General features: G+C 56.7%; 1 protein-coding gene across 27 annotated transcripts in view; it reads right to left on the bottom strand.

Moving 5' to 3' along the window:
* The window catches only part of MROH1 (maestro heat like repeat family member 1), a 118,679-nt gene that overhangs the window by 69,344 nt on the left and 32,071 nt on the right, over positions 1-17,264 (bottom strand). For 26 of the 27 annotated variants that reach the window (XR_008504241.2, XR_008504243.2, XR_008504244.2 and 23 more), the window contains 6 exons: positions 13,535-13,666; positions 12,761-12,923; positions 12,578-12,676; positions 2,181-2,332; positions 1,269-1,409; positions 742-834 (listed from right to left, as the gene is read on the bottom strand). Coding sequence is in view for 22 of the 27 variants with exons in the window: in XM_054499273.2 (XP_054355248.2) it covers positions 742-834; positions 1,269-1,409; positions 2,181-2,332; positions 12,578-12,676; positions 12,761-12,923; positions 13,535-13,666 (780 nt within the window). In the remaining 5 variants the exon portion in view is untranslated. Of the gene's footprint in view, positions 1-741; positions 835-1,268; positions 1,410-2,180; positions 2,333-12,577; positions 12,677-12,760; positions 12,924-13,534; positions 13,667-17,264 lie in introns of those variants that run through there. The other variant, XM_063669309.1, reaches the window with a different exon arrangement.

Genomic DNA, 17,264 nt, shown 5'->3' with positions numbered 1-17,264 from the left:
AGGACCATCCAGGCAGTGGAGAGTGGGGCCCAGCTGGAGTGGGCCAGGTGAGGGGCAGAGCCAAGCAGTAAACCCACCTCCACACACAAGCCCACACCTCCACACGAGCCCACACCTCCACACTTCTTTTCAGAAAGTCTCCTTGCAGACTTCACCACACCACCCTCTCTAGCTCCCTGCCCCTCTCCTCTCTCATCCAGAAAGTCCCATGGACAGATGACCCCCAGTGCCAAGGTCATGGGTGACCCGGCACCTGCGTCCCTCAGTCGTTCTCAGCCTCATTCACCCGAGCTGGGGAGGGGTCCCAGCTGCTCAGCCTCCTCCCCACATCACTTCCTCTCCAGCAGGGCCTTCAAGACCCCCATCCTGCAGCCCCGGGCCTCTCCTCTGCTCCTCTGAGCTCCATCCCCAGAAACCCAGGGCAGTCTTCCCCAACTGGCACTTTGGCTGTACTGACCTTTCTCAGGGACCACCTGTACTGGGCCTGCACTGGGCCTGGGCACCCACTCCTGCCACCTCCATCCTGGGGGCTCCTATGTCACCTGCATGTGCCACTGCTGGGCAGGGCAAGAGCATCGCCACATCGCTAAGAAGTCACCCGAGTGACCTTCAGGGAATGCCCAGTCCTCAGCCCCACGTGGCTGAGCCGTCCACCCCGACTTGCTTTCTGCACCCCTCGTCCAGCAACTTCCCACGGAAGGGTGTGCAGAACCTGGACCCACCCCGACGCCCGCCTCCTACCTGGGAGTGCAGTGCAGCCAAGAGGGCATCCAGTTGGGTCTCCAGTGTGCGGCTGCCCACACTCACGGCCGCCTCGAGGATCTGGCCCAGGCTCTGCTCGGAGTAGGGAGAAGAGGCCGTCAGTCCTGCCTCCAGCCCCCCGAACTGACTGAGGTCAACCAGAGCCTCCCAGTTGGGCCACAGGAAGACATGGGCCCCACCTTGGGGCTCAAATGAGGAGGCCCTTTGTCTACCTCTAGAACTCGGAGCTGGGGGGGCGGGGAGGGCCCAGGAAGGGGGCTCCCTAAGCCACAGGTGCCATGGACCAAGAGGCCCAGGTTCCTGGCACCATCCAGGGCAGAGCGATGGGAAAACTAAGCTGGTCCCCACGAGGGCCCTGTCCTTCACAGCCCACCACTGGGCCTTAGCAGAGGACTCACGGCCACCCCCACCCACCACTGAGCCCTAGCAGAGGACTCACAGCCACCCCCAGGGAGTCTGATCGGAGGGGTCCTCAGGGACAGTAGACCTGCCCTGCCTGCAGATACCTTGGACAAGTAGAAGGTCTCTGCGTGCTTCTTGTAGAGGGCGAGGATCCCAGGGAGGAGCTTGGGCAGCTGCTCTTCCAGCCTCTCACTGGGCAGCAGATGGCTCATAGGCCCCAGAGCCTCCACCACGGCAAGACGCAGCTGAGAGGGGACAGTGGGCGGGAAGCTTATGCTGCTTAGTCAACACCGACTGCTCAGAGCGTGTCCAGCAAGAACCCGTGACGGACATGAACGAACACTGGGCTACCAGTGGGTGCTACGGGGGTTGGGACGTGAGCCCAGCACCCAGAGGTCAGCTGTGGGGAGACCACAGCAAGCCAGATGCTGGCCAGGCCCAGGGGGTTTGTAGGAGATGCTCAGTGCCCTGCCAGCAGCACTGGGCCTCTGGGCAGAAGGAAAAACCCCCAGTGACTAGGCCCCTCTGGCACAAGTCACAAGTATGGGGACTGCAGAGGGGGCCCTGCGCAGGTGTGGAAGCCTAAAGGTGGCCGGGCACGGTGCCTCACACCTGTAATCCCAGAGCTTTGGGAGGCCAAGGCGGGTGGATCACCTGAGGTCAGGAGTTCGAGACCATCCTGGCCAACATGGCGAAACCTCATCTCTACTAACAATACAAAAATTAGTCGGGAGTGGTGGCAGGTGCCTGTAATCCCAACTACTCAGGAGGCTGAGGCATGAGAATCACCTGAAGCAGGGAGGTGGAGGCTGCAGTGAGCCAAGGTCATGCCACTGCACTCCAGCCTAGGTGACAGAGACTCTGTCTCAAAAAAATAAAGGTGAGCCACCTCTCATTGGGCACCTCTGCTCGCCAACGCACCACCACCACCCTCTGATCAATTTGCTAAGGGCAGGGAATGTGGGGAGGAGAGCGCCCTGGCATCAGGTGTGGGCTGATGCAGCCACAGGGCAAACCTTGGCTTCGCGACTCTGCAGCCACTGGTGGAAGAGAACATCGTAGGCACTGAAGATGTCGGTGGCAAAGGCGTCCTTCCTGACCGTGGGGTCTGGGGCTCGGTCCAGGTTGGCCAGGTACTCCAGGGCACCCTCGCTGAAGCGCTGCAGAGCTACGACAGCGGCCGGTGGTAAGTGGTTGCAGGCCATGGGTTTGTGACGATCCTCAGCACCTGTGTCTGCCTCCCGCCCCTTCTGGAGACCCCATGGCAGCCTGCAAGATGCCCTCCCGAGAACACCAGCCAAGCACACAACTCCAGGACTACACGGGTGAAGAGTGTCCCTCCAAATTCATGGCCTTATTGGAAATAGGGTTTTTGCAGATGTGCCTTTTTTTTTTTTTTGAGACAGAGTCTTGCTCGGTCTGTCACTCAGGCTGGTGTGTTGTGACAGTCTTGCTCTGTCACCCAGGCTGGAATGCAGTGGCTTGATCTCGGCTCACTACAACCTTTGCCTCCCAGGTTCAAGCAATTCTCCTGCCTTAGCCTCCTGACTAGCTGGAACTACAGGTGTGTACCGTCATACTTGGCTAATTTTTATATTTTTAGAAGAGACAGGGTTTCACCATGTTGGCCAGGCTGGTTTCAAACTGCTGACCTCAAGTGATCTGCCCACCTTGGCCTCCCAAAGTGCTGAGATTACAGCATCAGCCACCGCGCCTGGCCAGATGTGACTGTTAAAATGGGGTCATAGCAAAGCAGCGTGGGCCGTAATTCCAACACGACAACATGCTTATAAGAGACGCAGAGGCAGGAAGAAGATGGCCATGTGACATGGAGGCATAGACTGGGGCGAGGCAGCCTCAGGCCAAGGACACCCAGAATCCATGGCCCCACCAGAAGCTGGGGAGCCTAAAATGAATTCTGTCTCTGGGCTCCCAAGAAGGAACCAATCCTGCCGGCATCTTGAGCTTGGACTTCCGGTCTCCAAAACTGTGAGAAAATACATTTCTGTTGTTTGAAGCCACCTAATTTGCACTTGGTGCTTGTCACCAAAGAAAACTGGCGCAAGTACCAACCTCCTCCCCAAGATGCCCTCCGGCCACAAGTTCCTGCCCACTCCAGCCTGCCAGAGACAAGAGGAGCAGCGCCACGCCCACCCATCCTCACAGAGACTTGTGCCACACGTTCTGCCCAAGGCTGCCGTGCTGGGCACTGTGTGGGCAGGAAGATCCACAGGGAGAACAATGGCAGGGCGGAGGGGCACCAGGATGCCAGGGTCAGCATGAGGCCCTCCCACGGGTGGGCAGCTCCTGACAGTGCGCCAGTGACTGTGGATGTGACTCAGCGGTGGCCTTGGGCTGACCCTGAGGGCAGAGCTGGGAGCAGGCAGAGGCTGGGCAGGTGGCCACCCAGGCTTCAAGTGGTGTGGACATCTGGGTGGAGTCAGAAAACACTGGCTGTAGGGCCTGGAGCCCAGGACACGGGCCGAACTCAGATGCTGATGTGTGAGTGGTCAGTGGGGCTGGGCCCTGGGTGAAGGGGGAACATGGGGGGACAGGGAGATAAACTGAGGCCAGCACCTTTCACACAGCCCTGCTGAGGACCAGGAGGAGATGCAGAAACCGGAGGAGGAAACACAAAGGGACCATGAGCTTCAGGGCAAAGTCCAGAGCCCTGAAAGGACGCACCCACCTCACGGGGAGGGGCCGCACAAGGCACAAGACCAAGGGGGCGCTGCTGGGACCACCTCGGCTGCCCCAATCTTGAGTTCTTCTGATGGGCCCACTCTCTCCAGAGTGGCTGCCAAGAGCCAATCCCAATAGCTCGCTGCTACAGGCCCTGCTCCAAAGCACAATCTAAACTTGGTATTTTCAAATAATTACTTTTAATTTTCTCCAAACTGCTTAATGTGAGATAATACCTCTTTGCAGATAGTGGGCTGATCACCTTTCTATGTGTATGTTGGCTGGCTGTGTGGTTCTGGCCTTTTCTTGCCCCATTTTTCTGAGCTGTAGTCTCCCCTTCTGATTTCCTAGCAGTTCTTCCCACATCTGCTTTAAAAGGCAGCTCAGAGGTACAGGCTGGCCTAGTCCTGGCTCTCCCACTCCCCGGGTGTATGGCCTGGGACGAGTTACTCAGTCTCTTTGTGCCTCAGTTTCCTCACATAAAATGAGGCAGTGGCCGGGCACGGTGGCTCATGCCTGTAATCCCAGAACTTTGGGAGGCTGAGGCGGGCAAATCATGAGATCAGGAGTTCAAGACTATCCTGGGCAACATGTTGACACCCCGTCTGTACTAAAAATACAAAAAATTAACTGGGTGTGGTGGCACGCACCTGTAATCTCAGCTACTTGGGAGGCTGAAGCAGGAGAATCGCTTGAACCCGGGAGGTGGAGGTTGCAGTGAGCTGAGATCACGTCACTGCACTGCAGCCTGGGCGACAGTGTGAGATTGTCTCAAAAAAAAAAAAAAAAAAAAAAAAATAGGGCAGTGGTAGCACCTGACCCAGGGCTGCTGTGAGGCCCCCCTGGGCTGATGCAGATGTGGTACAGAGGGTCAGGTTGGGGTGTGAGTGCCAGTTCCCACTGGCCTTAGGCCCCATCCACTGCTGCTCCCAGGGCCATGGGTGAGCCTTTCCACTTCTTATAAAGTAGAGAAAACTATTTATAATATCATCTTTGGTAATTCTTTTTCTTGGTGATGTTCATCTGCAGTTCTGTACATTTTTTCAGATCTTCTGATGAACAAATTCCTTTAATTTGTCATGTCAAACTTGTTAATCTTTTCCTTTGTGATTTATACTTTTTTGTATCTTAAGAAATCACTTTAAACACAGCCTGTAAGAATCAAAGGGTGCAGGTGCTCCCGACAGTCCTGCGAGGCTCGCTGGTCCCTGGCTTTCCATGCTTGGGCAACTGTTTCACACCCTTTTCTCGCCACAAACCCCTCCTCACAATGGGCTGACAACCTCACGGAAGAGGACCCTGAGACCACTGGAACCCGCACCTATGCTCTGTGCTTCCCACACCCCCCACCTGGCTGCCGTGTAGCCATCGGTCCCCATAAAGCCTCCCTCTGACACAGACCCTGCAGCAACCCTGCAAGAGCAAAGGCCCTGACAAGCGCCACCCAGACAAAAAATCTCCACCTGTACCCCTCGTCCCCTTCATGGGGCCACTGGCCACCTTCTAGCACTGCCTTCAGGGTCACCAGCACCTCCAGGCGCGAACCCGATGGTCGACTCAGGCCCTGCGGGACTCTCATCAGAAGCTCACCAGAATCTGTGATGATAGATTCATAGAGGAGCTGGCACCTCTGAGTCTAGTACACAGGAATGCAGATAAGCTTTAGCTGCTGATCCTCCAACAGCATCCTGCTAAATTCTTGTCACCTCTAACAATTTGTGGGAATGTGTTGGGATTTTATATAAACAATTTTATTAAGTGAAGACCAAAAACCTTTGGTTTCTTCCATTCTTTGTCTGTGTGGTTGATTGTAGGATTTTGGTTTTTTTTCTTTTTTTTTTGACAGGGTCTCGGTCTGTCACTCAGGCTGGAGTGTAGTGACACCAACTTAGCTCACTGCAGCCTCGACCTCCTGGGCTCAAGTGATCCTCCCACCTCAGCCTCTCAAGTAGCTAGGACTACAGGTGCGTGACACTGTACCTGGCTAATTTTATTTTATATTTTTTTAGAAACAGAAGTCTCACTATGATGCCCAGATTGGTCTCAAACTCCCGGGTTCAAACGATCCAACCACCTTGGCCTCCCAAAGTGCTGGGATTACAGGCGTAGGCCACCATGCCCGGCCTGAGTTGTTTTTGTTTTTTTTTTTTTGGAGACAGTCTCACTCTGTCACCGAGGCTGGAATGCAGTGGCGCGATCTTGGCTCACTGCAACTTCTGCCTCCCAGGTTCAAGCAATTCTCCTGCCTCAGCCTCCCGAGTAGCTGGGACTGTAGGCACAAGCTGCCACACCCGGCTAATTTAATTTTTTGTATTTTAGTTGAGACGGGGTTTCACCGTGTTGCCCAGGCTGGTCTCAAACTCCTGAGCTCAGGCAATCCACCCGCCTCAGCCTCCCAAAGGGCTGGGATTATAGGCGTGAGCCACCGCGCTCGGCCTAGCCCGAGTTTTTAATAAGAATCAACAACAAGGGCAGTGGCCGTGTGGTTTTCCTTCTTATGTCAATCAGTGTGAGGGCCCACCCTCCCAATGTGGAGCTGGCCTCTCACTCCCGGGGTGACCCCCGTGTCAGGACAGAGCCAGCCCCTATGCCAGGCAATATGGATTTATTCCTAGGGTCAGCCTAGGGTCAGCAACCACAGTGGGGGATGCGAGGTGAGAAGAATCTGCTTCGTTCCAAATTTTGGGATATCAAGGGTCACCGTATCCCAACAAAGGCACCTGAAACCATCTCTGACTTGGGTTCAGCAGCAGGGGCATGGATTGGGAGGGCAGACCCTGAGTGAGGCTGGTCCCAGGATCTCTTTTGTGGTGATGCTCAGGTCACAAAAATAATTTGTGGCCGGGCGCAGTGGCTCATGCCTGTAATCGCAGCACTTTGGGAGGCCGAGGTGGACAGATCACCTGAGGTCAGGAGTTCAAGACCAGCCTGGCCAACATGGGGAAACCCCGTCTCTACTAAAAATACAAAAATTAGCTGGGTGTGGTGGCGGGCACCTCTGGTCGCAGCTATTCAGGGAGCTGAGGTGGGAGGATCACTTCAGCCTGGGAGGCAAGAGGTTGCAGTGAGCCAAGATCATACCACTGCACTCCAGCCTGGGTGACACAGCGAGACCCTGTCTCCAAAAAAAAAAAAAAAAAATTGGAAACTGTCCTTTTTGCTTCATTTCCCCAGGGTGACACAGCCCTGAGGACTGGGAGAGAGCCCACTGCGGAGCCCGCAGAACACTGCCTGGGAACTGGCGCTCTCCTGGAGCACTTGCTGCCGGGCCTTCAGAGGTGGCTGCAATGGGCACGTGGTCCCCTCGGTGGCCCTTGCTGGTCCCTTGTGGTCCCCCCGCCGCCCCTCACCACCCCCTCACGGTCCCCGCACTGCCCCTCACGTCCCCTCGGGGTCCCTGCGCCGCCCCTCACCGCCCCCCCGCAGTCCCCACACTGCCCCTCACATCCCCTCGAGGTCCCTGCGCCGCCCCTCACCATCCCCCTGCGGTCCCCGCACTGCCCCTCACGTCCCCTCGAGGTCCCTGCGCCGCCCCCCCCCGCGGTCCCGGCACTGCCCCTCACGTCCCCTCGAGGTCCCTGCGCCGCCCCTCACATCCCCTCGAGGTCCCTGCGCCGCCCCTCACATCCCCTCGAGGTCCCTGCGCCGCCCCTCACCATCCCCCCGCCGCTCCCCCGCGGTCCCCGCACTGCCCCTCATGTCCCCTCGAGGTCCCTGCGCCGCCCCTCACTGCCCCCCTGCGGTCCCCGCACTGCCCCTCATGTCCCCTCAAGGTCCCTGAGCCGCCCCTCACTGCCCCCCTGCGGTCCCCGCACTGCCCCTCATGTCCCCTCGAGGTCCCCGCGCCGCCCCTCACTGCCCCCCTGCGGTCCCCGCACTGCCCCTCACATCCCCTCAAGGCCCCCGCGCCGCCCCTCACCGTCCCCCCGCCGCCCCCCCCGCGGTCCCCGCACTGCCCCTCATGTCCCCTCAAGGCCCCTGCGCCGCCCCTCACCGTCCCTCTCACGGTCCCCGCGCCACCCCTCGCTGTCCCCACATTATTCACCTCCTGTTTACCACTTGGCTCGTTTCTCCCTTTTCTCTTGATGAGGCAGCAGCTTAAGTATTTAATTCACTTATTTCAAAGAACTAGGTATAAAGCATAACGTTTTGCCAACTGCTTATTTCTAAAGCATTAGTTTCTGTGTTTTCTGCTCAGGTCTGGGTAGCTGAGAAGATCACTGTAACGACAAAACTTGCAACAGCCTGACACATACAGTGAGACGGGAGGGCTCAGCTCCCACTTCCCACCCTGCAGAGACCACAGAGGCCAGGGAGGGTCAGGCGGCACAGCACGACGATTCCAGTGGAACCGGCAGGCTGTCTGCAAGGAGGCTGCTAGCCCCGCAGGAGCGACGCACTGCACAGAAATCCTGGGACTGCAACACTGCAGTGGATTCCCTAAAGCTACACGACACTTCCCTCCCTGACAGAGAAAAGGCCAAGAGGCTGCCTGCCTCCCGCTCCTTCTCAGCTCCTTTCTTGCTGACACGGGGATCCCCTGCACACCTGTCACTCACCCGCAGCACCCAGGGCCTCCACACCCTCTCCAGTGCAGGGGGTGGGGACTCCTGCTCTGCCCCAGCCCCATAGCGTCCTTCTGCCCTGGGTGGCGGTGACAGGGCTCCAGGGAACAGGTCTGGCACTGGCTGTGAAAGTCAGCGGCTTCTGGTGGCCCCTCCACAGCGTTTCTCTTTGATGATGCCGGTGACCCTGGGCCTCTTCTCACCTCTTCTGGACTTGTGCTCTCTAGCGGGAGGTGCTCGGCCAGCTCACCTGACGCCTGCCCCGCACCCCCTTCTCTCTGCCAGCTCAGGGCTGCCCTCCGGGTTGTCCCCAGACCCCTGTCCAGCTGGTGCACTCTCTTCAGTGTCTGCAACCGGCTGCCACACCCACCCCTTACTGTTTAATGGAAATGGTTATAGTTTTGTTTCTAGACTGTATTTGGTTCTCTTTTCACACTGACTCTGTCCTCACAGGACCCTGTCCTTTCTCCCTTTCACCTCTTTACCTTGCTATTTTTATCCTGTATCTCATCAATCCAAATTATGTGACTTTCTGCTCTAATGCTCCTTTTTTTGTGTGCTGACGTGTGTGCTTTGTGATTGTAACCGATACTGCTGGTCCTGGGTCTGTGGGGAGCTGCCGGCCCCACACCAGAGCCGAGACCCTGCGCTCCAGGGAAGCACTGCTTCCCACAGCCACACCCCCCAGGCCAGAGCCACTGCCATGCAGCCTGACTGGGACGCAAACATTCAGTAGGACACTGGTCACCCCACCCAGGACACTTCAGCCTGGCCCATTTACATGGCTAATGTCTCAGCTTAAGGGCTTCCCAGTCCAACACAAAGAAGAACTTTGAACCCTACAACTACATCAGGACAGACCATGGTTACAAATTCTCAGGAGAGAGGATTTAAAATAAATTCTGAAAGAAAACAGACTACCTCCCAGGGCGCACAGTGGAAGGTTCCTCATCAATCACTTTTTGCTGAGGAGGGGCCTTGGAGGGTCTGGTACAGGTGGGCTCTGACCCAGTGCAAAGAACGGCCTTGTCTCCCATGTGAAATCAAGGCAGGCAGGCGCCCAGGGGCCACTGGAGAGCTCTAACCCCTCACCTCCCCTCTTGGTCTCTGTGGGCCTAGGTTTCTTCTTCTGATTGATCAGAAAGATGCTGGTCAACTCATCAGCATTCCAGGTATTCTGTAGTGGGAAAGTTTTTTAGAATAACAGACCACCATAGTGCCAGAAGCAGAAGCCCACCCCTGTTGTGTTATTAGGTTTTGATTTTTTTTTTTTTTTGACACAGAGTCTTGGTCTGTCACCCAGGCTGGAGTTCAGTGGCTTGATCTTGGTTCACTGCAGCCTCGACTTCCTGGGTCAAGCAATCCTCCTGCCTCAGCCTTCCAAGGAGCTGGAATACAGGCATGTGCTACCATACCTGGCAAATTTTTAAAAATATTTTTTGTAACGATGGGGTCTTACCATGTTGCCCAGCCTGGTCTCGAACTCCTGGGATCAAGTGATCCTCCCATTTTGGCCTCCCAAAGTACTGGGATTACAGGCGTAAGCTACCATGCCCAGCTAGTTTTGATTTTTTTGTTTGTTTTGAGACACAGTCTCACTCTGTCACCCAGGCTGGAGTACAGTGGTGCAATCTTGGCTCACTGCAGCCTCCGCTTCCCAGGTTCAAGCAATCCTCTTGTCTCAGCCAGAGTATCAGGGATGACAGGCATGCGCCACCACACCGGGCTAATGTTTTTGTATTTTTAGTAGAGACGGGGTTTCGCCATGTTGGCCAGACTGGTCTTGAGCTCCTGACCTCAAGTGATCCGCCCGCTTCAGCTTCCCAAAGTGCTGGGATTACAGGTGTGAGCCACCGCGCCCAGCCACTGGGGCATGCTTTTGCGTCATCTCTCGACCCCTCATCTCTGTCCATTCTTTCTAGGGTGCCTCTGATTGGAATGCTGGCTTCAGGGTTCAGCCTGCTAGTTCATTCCTCTTTCTCTCCTACTTTCCATATTTTTGCTTTTTTCCTCTATTTTCTGGAAATTTCCACAACTTTCTCTTCCAATTTTTCTATTATTTTTCCCATTTCTATTATGGCATCTTTAATTCACAGAGGGTCAATTTTATTCTCTGAATGTGGCTTCTCCATGGTGACACCTCTTGTCCCGTGAATGCATGATGCCCACTTGTTTCCCTGAGGATATTAATCAGAGATTTTCTTTCTCTGTTATTTTCTTCTCCCTGAACCATCTACATCTCCAATTACTGTCTGTTTCTTTTGTTGCCACCTTTCCTACTGGAGGGTTCCTCGGCCGGGAGGAATTACTGGATGCCTGCCCTGCTGGACGGCGTGGCCAGGCCAGCCCCCTGCTGGACGGCGTGGCCAGGCCAGCCGTGCCTCCACCACTGGAAGTCTTTCCTGTAGCTCCTCAGACTCCTGGCTGCAGTGCCCTGAGGGCACTCCTGTCCTTGGCACACTGCCTGTCCTGGCTGGACCTGCACCCTCCCGCAGTGGACGCAGGCCTGCCACAGCCCCCACCACTAGGCCTCACCCAGCTGATACGGCCTCCTCTGGCCCCAGGCTGCTCCAGCCAGCAGGACCACCATCCCCTCCAGATGCAAACAAGGAACGTTGCATTTGTGGTGGGGAGCACACGTCCCACACGAGGAGGCCCCATGCAATCTTCGCTGGCTGAACCCATGTGTTTGACACATGGAGGAAAATGCCAGCATGGTAGGGCCCAGAGGAGCTGCAGGTCCCCTATGAAGGGGAAGGTAAGCAAGAGGTGTCAGAACTGCAAGTCCGTGTCTGCTTAGAGCCCCAGTGGCTGCAGGGATCAGGCCATGTACTTCCCAGAGGACTGGCGGGAAGGGGCGATGAGCATGCAGCACAGAGACAGAGGGATCAGCAGGTGCCCCAGCTGCCCCGTTCTGTGTCCGCCCTGCAGCCTGGATGGCACGTCGTGCGCCCCAGGCACCTTAGCTGAGTCCACACCCACACCCACTTCTACTCTCTGCTCCTTCACACCTGGCTCAGTGTGCAGCTGCCCCCATCCTGTCACCAATCCCATTTTTAGCCAAAACTGGGTCACATGGGATTACTATCCCTTCTACCCAAGGGGCCCTGCCCTCACCCACAGGTGAGAAAGAGCCTGTGAAGGAGTGCCCCAAAGATGAAGGCATCTATCAAAGAGCAGGGCCAGGAGAGACAGAGCGCAGGGGCTGAGGAGAGGGTGGCAGGAGCCCTGTGATCTGAACCCAAAGTCACCAGGAGCAGAGCAGGTGGGTCCAAATGCTCCAAACCAACCCTTCAGTCAACAGAGCCCAGCCCAGCCCTGTAACCACTCCCTCCATGCTTCGAAAACATGCCCTGCCAGGGCCCCACCAGGCCCCTCCCCCATCACCTGGCCGGGCCCTCCCACACTTGCTGACTGGGAAGGAGGCCTGGAACCTAATGGACCCCTGCCCCAGAGGGCTGGGTCTTTACAAGGGCTGGTCCCCTGGGCACGAGGGTCCTGTTCTCCTCCTGGCCAGCTACCAGGGCTGGCCGTCTTCCTGACAAGGGACACTGGGAACACGAGGCCGTGGGCTGTGAGGGCACTAAGCGCACCTCAGGATCTCCAATCTCCATATCCCCTTCTAACAGAAATGCTCTCCAATCCCACCAACCACTCCCCTACTGTCAGTGGCAGTGGAAACCAAGGTCCAGGCCCGTGACATGCCCGCAGTCCCCTGCCAGGCACACAGAGGGCTGTGGGCACTGCTGCCAAGAACGGGGCTCCTGGCAGAGGGTGGGGGTGAATGAACGTGTCCCCATCCCCTGGGTCCTGGGATGCCCAAAGAGCGGACACTTTTCTAGCCTGGAGTGGGGAGGAAAACAAAAAGTCATGGCTTTAAGGAAGTCTCTTCCTACCCCCCAGGCATGTCCAGGCCTCAGTGGACCCGCAGTGTAAGGTGGGGGGGGGGGCTCCCCAGAAGCAGAGAGAAACAAGAGACAGAGGCTGTGTCAGCCCCACATGGGCCCCCCAACCAGCCAGCAGCCTCAGCCAGGGGGCCCCTCCCTCCAACAGCCCCGCTTCCTGCAGTCTAAAGTGCCCACCTGTCCCCCCTAAAACAGGCATGCCCGGGAACAGCCCCCCACAAAGGGGCACTTGAGACAGAAGGTGACGAGGTCGCCTCTTACCGGAGCAGAACGCCACACGCACCGTGTCCTGCTTGGCCATGCCCAGCACGGGCAGCAGGGAGCTCAGGACGGATGGCAGGAAGGGGACTACGCCGAACGCTGTGAGAGAGGACACTGTCAAAGGCCTCTGCCAAGGCTTCCAGCGCCCTGTGCTCCTCCTGGGGCAGGCTGCGCATCACCTACCGTTGGCCACTGAGAGGCTGGCGAGGGTGTGCAGCACGGCGCAGTGTGGCAGGGTCCCGGGGTGCAGCCTGCGCAGCAGCTCCTCCATCACCTTGCTGATGAACTGCCTTCCCACGGCCACCAGGACACCACTCGCCGCCTGCTGCCAGTCCCAGACCAGGTCCTGAACCCAAAACACCAGCAGGTAGAACCTCTCCCTGAAATCTCCCAAAAGGCAAGACCAAGACATTCTGCCCTCAGTCGCTCCCAGCCTCGGACAAGCGCACGCTGTTTTCAGTGTCCCTAGAAAGTGCAGGTCAGGGAAGGTGGCGGGCACAGCCTCCCCTGCTGAGGGGCTGCTGAGGAGACCCCACACGCAGGAGCAGCAGAGCCCTGGTGAGACGTGAGGGGCTGCTGAGGAGACCCCCCACACACAGGAGAAGCAGAGTCCTGGTGAGAGTGGGCTGCGCTCAGTGCCCCGAGAGTTAGGCCCACCAGAGCCCTGCACCAACCCCAATGCCAGGCACAGCCTTTGACCCCGGCTGCACACACACCACGGTCCTGTGTGTGCTGAGTTCTGGCAACTTGCTCTCTGCTTCAGTTGCTGCCTCTGAAAATCACAGGGGACCATCCCCCACCCCTTCAGGGTGGTGCATGAGACCGAGGGGCCTCTGCCAGCCCAAGGCAGCCAAACACCACCCTATACTCTCAAGGCTGCTGGGTAGAAAGGCCAAGAAGCAGCTTCCCTTCCCAAGCTAGGCCTGAGTCTGTGAGGCCAGAGGGCCTGCTGAATACCTTCGTCTTGGTCATCTCGTTGGAGGCCAGGAGGATGATGGTGCTGGCTGTGTCCTTGTCCAGCTCACTGGCGCGACTGCTCAGGACCCTCTCCATAGCCCTCAGGACCGCCGCTCGGTATGGGTGCACCAGCTGCGGAGAGACAACGTCCAGGACGGTCCCAGGTGAGCCCCACGTCCAGACAGTCTGAGTGCCTGTCACTATCTCTACAAGACAAAACTGCACAAATCTCTCTGCCTCAAGCGCAGGAGGGGAGGGGTACACCTGATCACTCCTCACACCCTAAAAGCCGACCTGCAAGCCCCACACTCACGGCCCATCTCCAGAAGGGTGGAGCGTTATCCTGCGTCAGACAACCAACATGCTGAGGGCGAGGCGGGGGCTTCTCTCCTCCAGGGGTAGCCAGCAGGGTCTCCCAGTCACAGGACGCTCCCAGGACCCTTCCACCTCCTTGCCCTGCCCTCCCGTCAGAGGAGGAGCACCCTCCTGTCCCCAGCTCAGTGGTCATGGCCTCAGTCTCTGCCGCTAGGCTAGTGCTTGTATCCAACCGCCCCTCCCCAAGGCTGCTAAGGAAAACCACCACCCACCACACCACCTTCTGCCATGCCCCCAGGCCACCTCCACCTCCCAGGTTAACCCTCCACAGAGTCCAACCACCTGCCTTCATCCTCCCCCTAAGCAGCTCTCCTGTAGACCACCACCCCCACTGTAAATCCAAAGAGCACACACCATCCTTGCCTCAACTGGGGACACACCAAGGACTGGGACTGAAAGCTGGGACCCGCGGGGGCACACAGCAGAGTAGGCTACCGCCCAACCCAGGAAAGGACCCTGGGGCACCTGGCCACCCTGTGTTGACAGCCCCTCCCCAATGATGCACCCACCATGGCCCCTCCCTCCACCACCCTGAGAGCAGCCTGCACGAGGCAACATGGCGCCAGGAGGGGCCGGCACAGGGCGGCCCAGTGCCCCACAGGCTCTGTCGTCCATTCTCACATGGCTATAAAGAGGTGACCTGCAAAAACCCGAACAGGTGCGGTGGCTCCCTCCTGTAATCCCAACACTCAGGGAGGCTGAGGCGGGCGGATCACCTGAGGTCAGGAGTGCAAGACCAGCCTGGCCAACATGGTGAAACCCTGTCTCTACTAAAAAAAAAGGTACAGGCCGGGCGTGGTGGCTCACGCCCATAATCCCAACACTTAGGGAGGCCAAGGCCGGCGGATCACCTGATGTCAGGGGTTCGAGACCAGCCTGGCCAATATGGTGAAACCCCGTCTCAACTAAAAATACAAAAATTAGCCGTGTGTGGTGGCGCACACCTGTAGTCCCAGCTACTCGGGAGGCTGAGGCAGAAGAATCGCTTGAACCCGGGAGGCGGAGGTTGCAGTGAGCTGAAATCGCGCCACTGCACTACAGCCTGGGCCACAGAGCAAGACTCTGTCTCAAAAAAAAACAAAAACAAAAACAAAAATTACCCAGTCATGGTGGCGGGCACCTGTAATCCCAGCTACTTGGGAGGCTGAGGCAGGAGAAAAGCTTGAACCCGGGAGGTGGAGGTTGCAGTGAGCCAAGATCACACCACTCCAGCCTGGGCGACAGAGCAAGACTGTCTCAAAAAAGAAGAAGAAATACCTGAGACTGGGTAACTTACAAAGAAGAAAGGTCTAATTAGCTCAAAGTTGCAGGCTGTACAGAAAGCATGGCTGGGGAGGCCTCAGGAAAACACAATCGTGGTGGAAAATGAAGCGGAAGCAGGCACATCTTACATGGCCTGAGCAGGAGGAAGACAGTGGAGGAGGAGGAGAAGGAGCCACATGCTTTCAAACAACCAGATCTCCTGAGAACTCTATCATGAGAACAGCACCAAAGGGGGAAGTCGCCCCCAGGATCCAGTCACCTCCCACCAGGCCCCACCTCCAGCACTGGGGATTACATTTCAACAAGAGATTTGGGTGGGGACACAGATTCAAACCAGATCAGACACTGATGGTCACAGGATCTGCACTCCCCTCATCCACTCTGACAGCTATGGCAGCCACGGCAGGTGGAGGTGGGCCCACATAGGAGAAGTGATACCAGCTCAGTGAAGACAGCCACACAGGACATTTGAAGGGGAGTGTGACAAGGTCATTTGGAGGTGCTCAGTGAAGACAGCCATGCGGGACATTTGAAGGGGAGCGTGACAAGGTCGTTTGGAGGAGAAACAATAGTAGGAAGGCTTGGGAGCTTTGTGAAAGTCTTGGTTTTGTTCAGAAACTATCGGAAGTTGACACCCAGCCACTTGACATGCACTTGGCCCTGTTTTGCAGCAGTGCCGGTGACGGGGCAGCGCCAGGCAGCTCCCAGGCCCACATACACTTGCCGCACGTGGCTGTGGCACACGTGTTCGGAATCACGCAACTGTCTCAAACGTTGAGAGTCCCAGCATCAGTAGCAGCAGACAGGCTTGCTCACTGCCACTCTGTGGAACGAGTTACAAACTATCATGGTTTAGCCCCAGGCCCACAAGTGGGAGTGATTTTTGTTCTTGAAAATAGCCAGTGTAGGTCACAAGCCTCAGCACGGAACACTAAGTTCACGTGGAATCTGCCAGTTCTCCAGGGGAAGAGCTTCAGCTGGGGTTGATTTTCACTGTTAGATTTCCCATCCTCGAGTGTTGGTGCCGCAGTGAGGCAAGAGTGAGGCGGGTGAGGGATCAGTCTCACTGTACCAGCCACCTCCACCCACCGGCTACACATGACTCCCTTTCCTTTAAGGCTTCTGCAGGCAGACTGTATTTAAATTCTATATTAGAGAATCATTTCTTTTTTTTTGAGACAGAGTCTCACTCTGTCGCCCAGGCTGGAGTGCAGTGGCACAATCTCAGCTCACTGCAACCTCTGCCTTCCGGGTTCAAGTGATTCTCCTGCCTCAGCCTCCCGAGTAGCTGGGACTACAGGTGTGCACCACCATGCCTGGCTAATTTTTGTATTTTTAATAGAGACGGGGTTTCACTATGTTGGCCAGGCTGGTGTCGAACTCCTGACCTCGTGATCCGCTTGCCTCAGCCTCCCAAAGTGCTGAGATTATAGGCATGAGCCATCGCACCCGGCCAGATTTCTTTTATTTTTTCTGAGTCAGGATCTCACTCCATCACCCAGGCTAGAGTCCAGTTGTGCGATCATAACTCACTGCACCTTGAACTTGCGGGCTCAAGAGATCCTCCTGCCACAACCTCTCAAGTAGCTGGGACTACAGGCACATACCACCACACTCAGCTAATTTTTTTTTTTTTTTGAGATGGAGTCTCGCTCTGTCACCCAGGCTGGAGTGCTGTGGCACAATCTCAGCTCACTGCAACCTCTGCATCCCAGGTTCAAGTGATGATCATGCCTCAGCCTCCCGAGTACCTGGGACTACAGGTATGTACCACCACTCCTGGCTAATTTTTTTTTGTATTTTCAGTAGAAATGAGGTTTTGCCATGTTGGCCAGGCAGGCTGGTCTTGAACTCCTGGCCTCAAGTGATCCACCCGCCTCTGCCTCCCAAAGTTTTGGGATTACAGGCATGAGCTGCTGCACCCAGCTCCTGCTAATTATTTTTTTTAATTTATTTTTTTATTTTTTTGAGACAGAGTCTCGCCCTGTCACCCAGGTTGGAGTGCAGTGTTATGATCTCGGCTCACTGCAACCTCCGCCTCCCAGGTTCAAGCAGTTCTTCTGCCTCAGTCTCCTGAGTAGCTGGAACTACA

The sequence above is a fragment of the Pongo pygmaeus genome, chromosome 7 (assembly GCF_028885625.2).
Source record: "Pongo pygmaeus isolate AG05252 chromosome 7, NHGRI_mPonPyg2-v2.0_pri, whole genome shotgun sequence".
Classification (NCBI taxonomy): Eukaryota; Metazoa; Chordata; class Mammalia; order Primates; family Hominidae; genus Pongo; species Pongo pygmaeus.
This window is presented reverse-complemented; position numbering and strand designations above follow the sequence as displayed.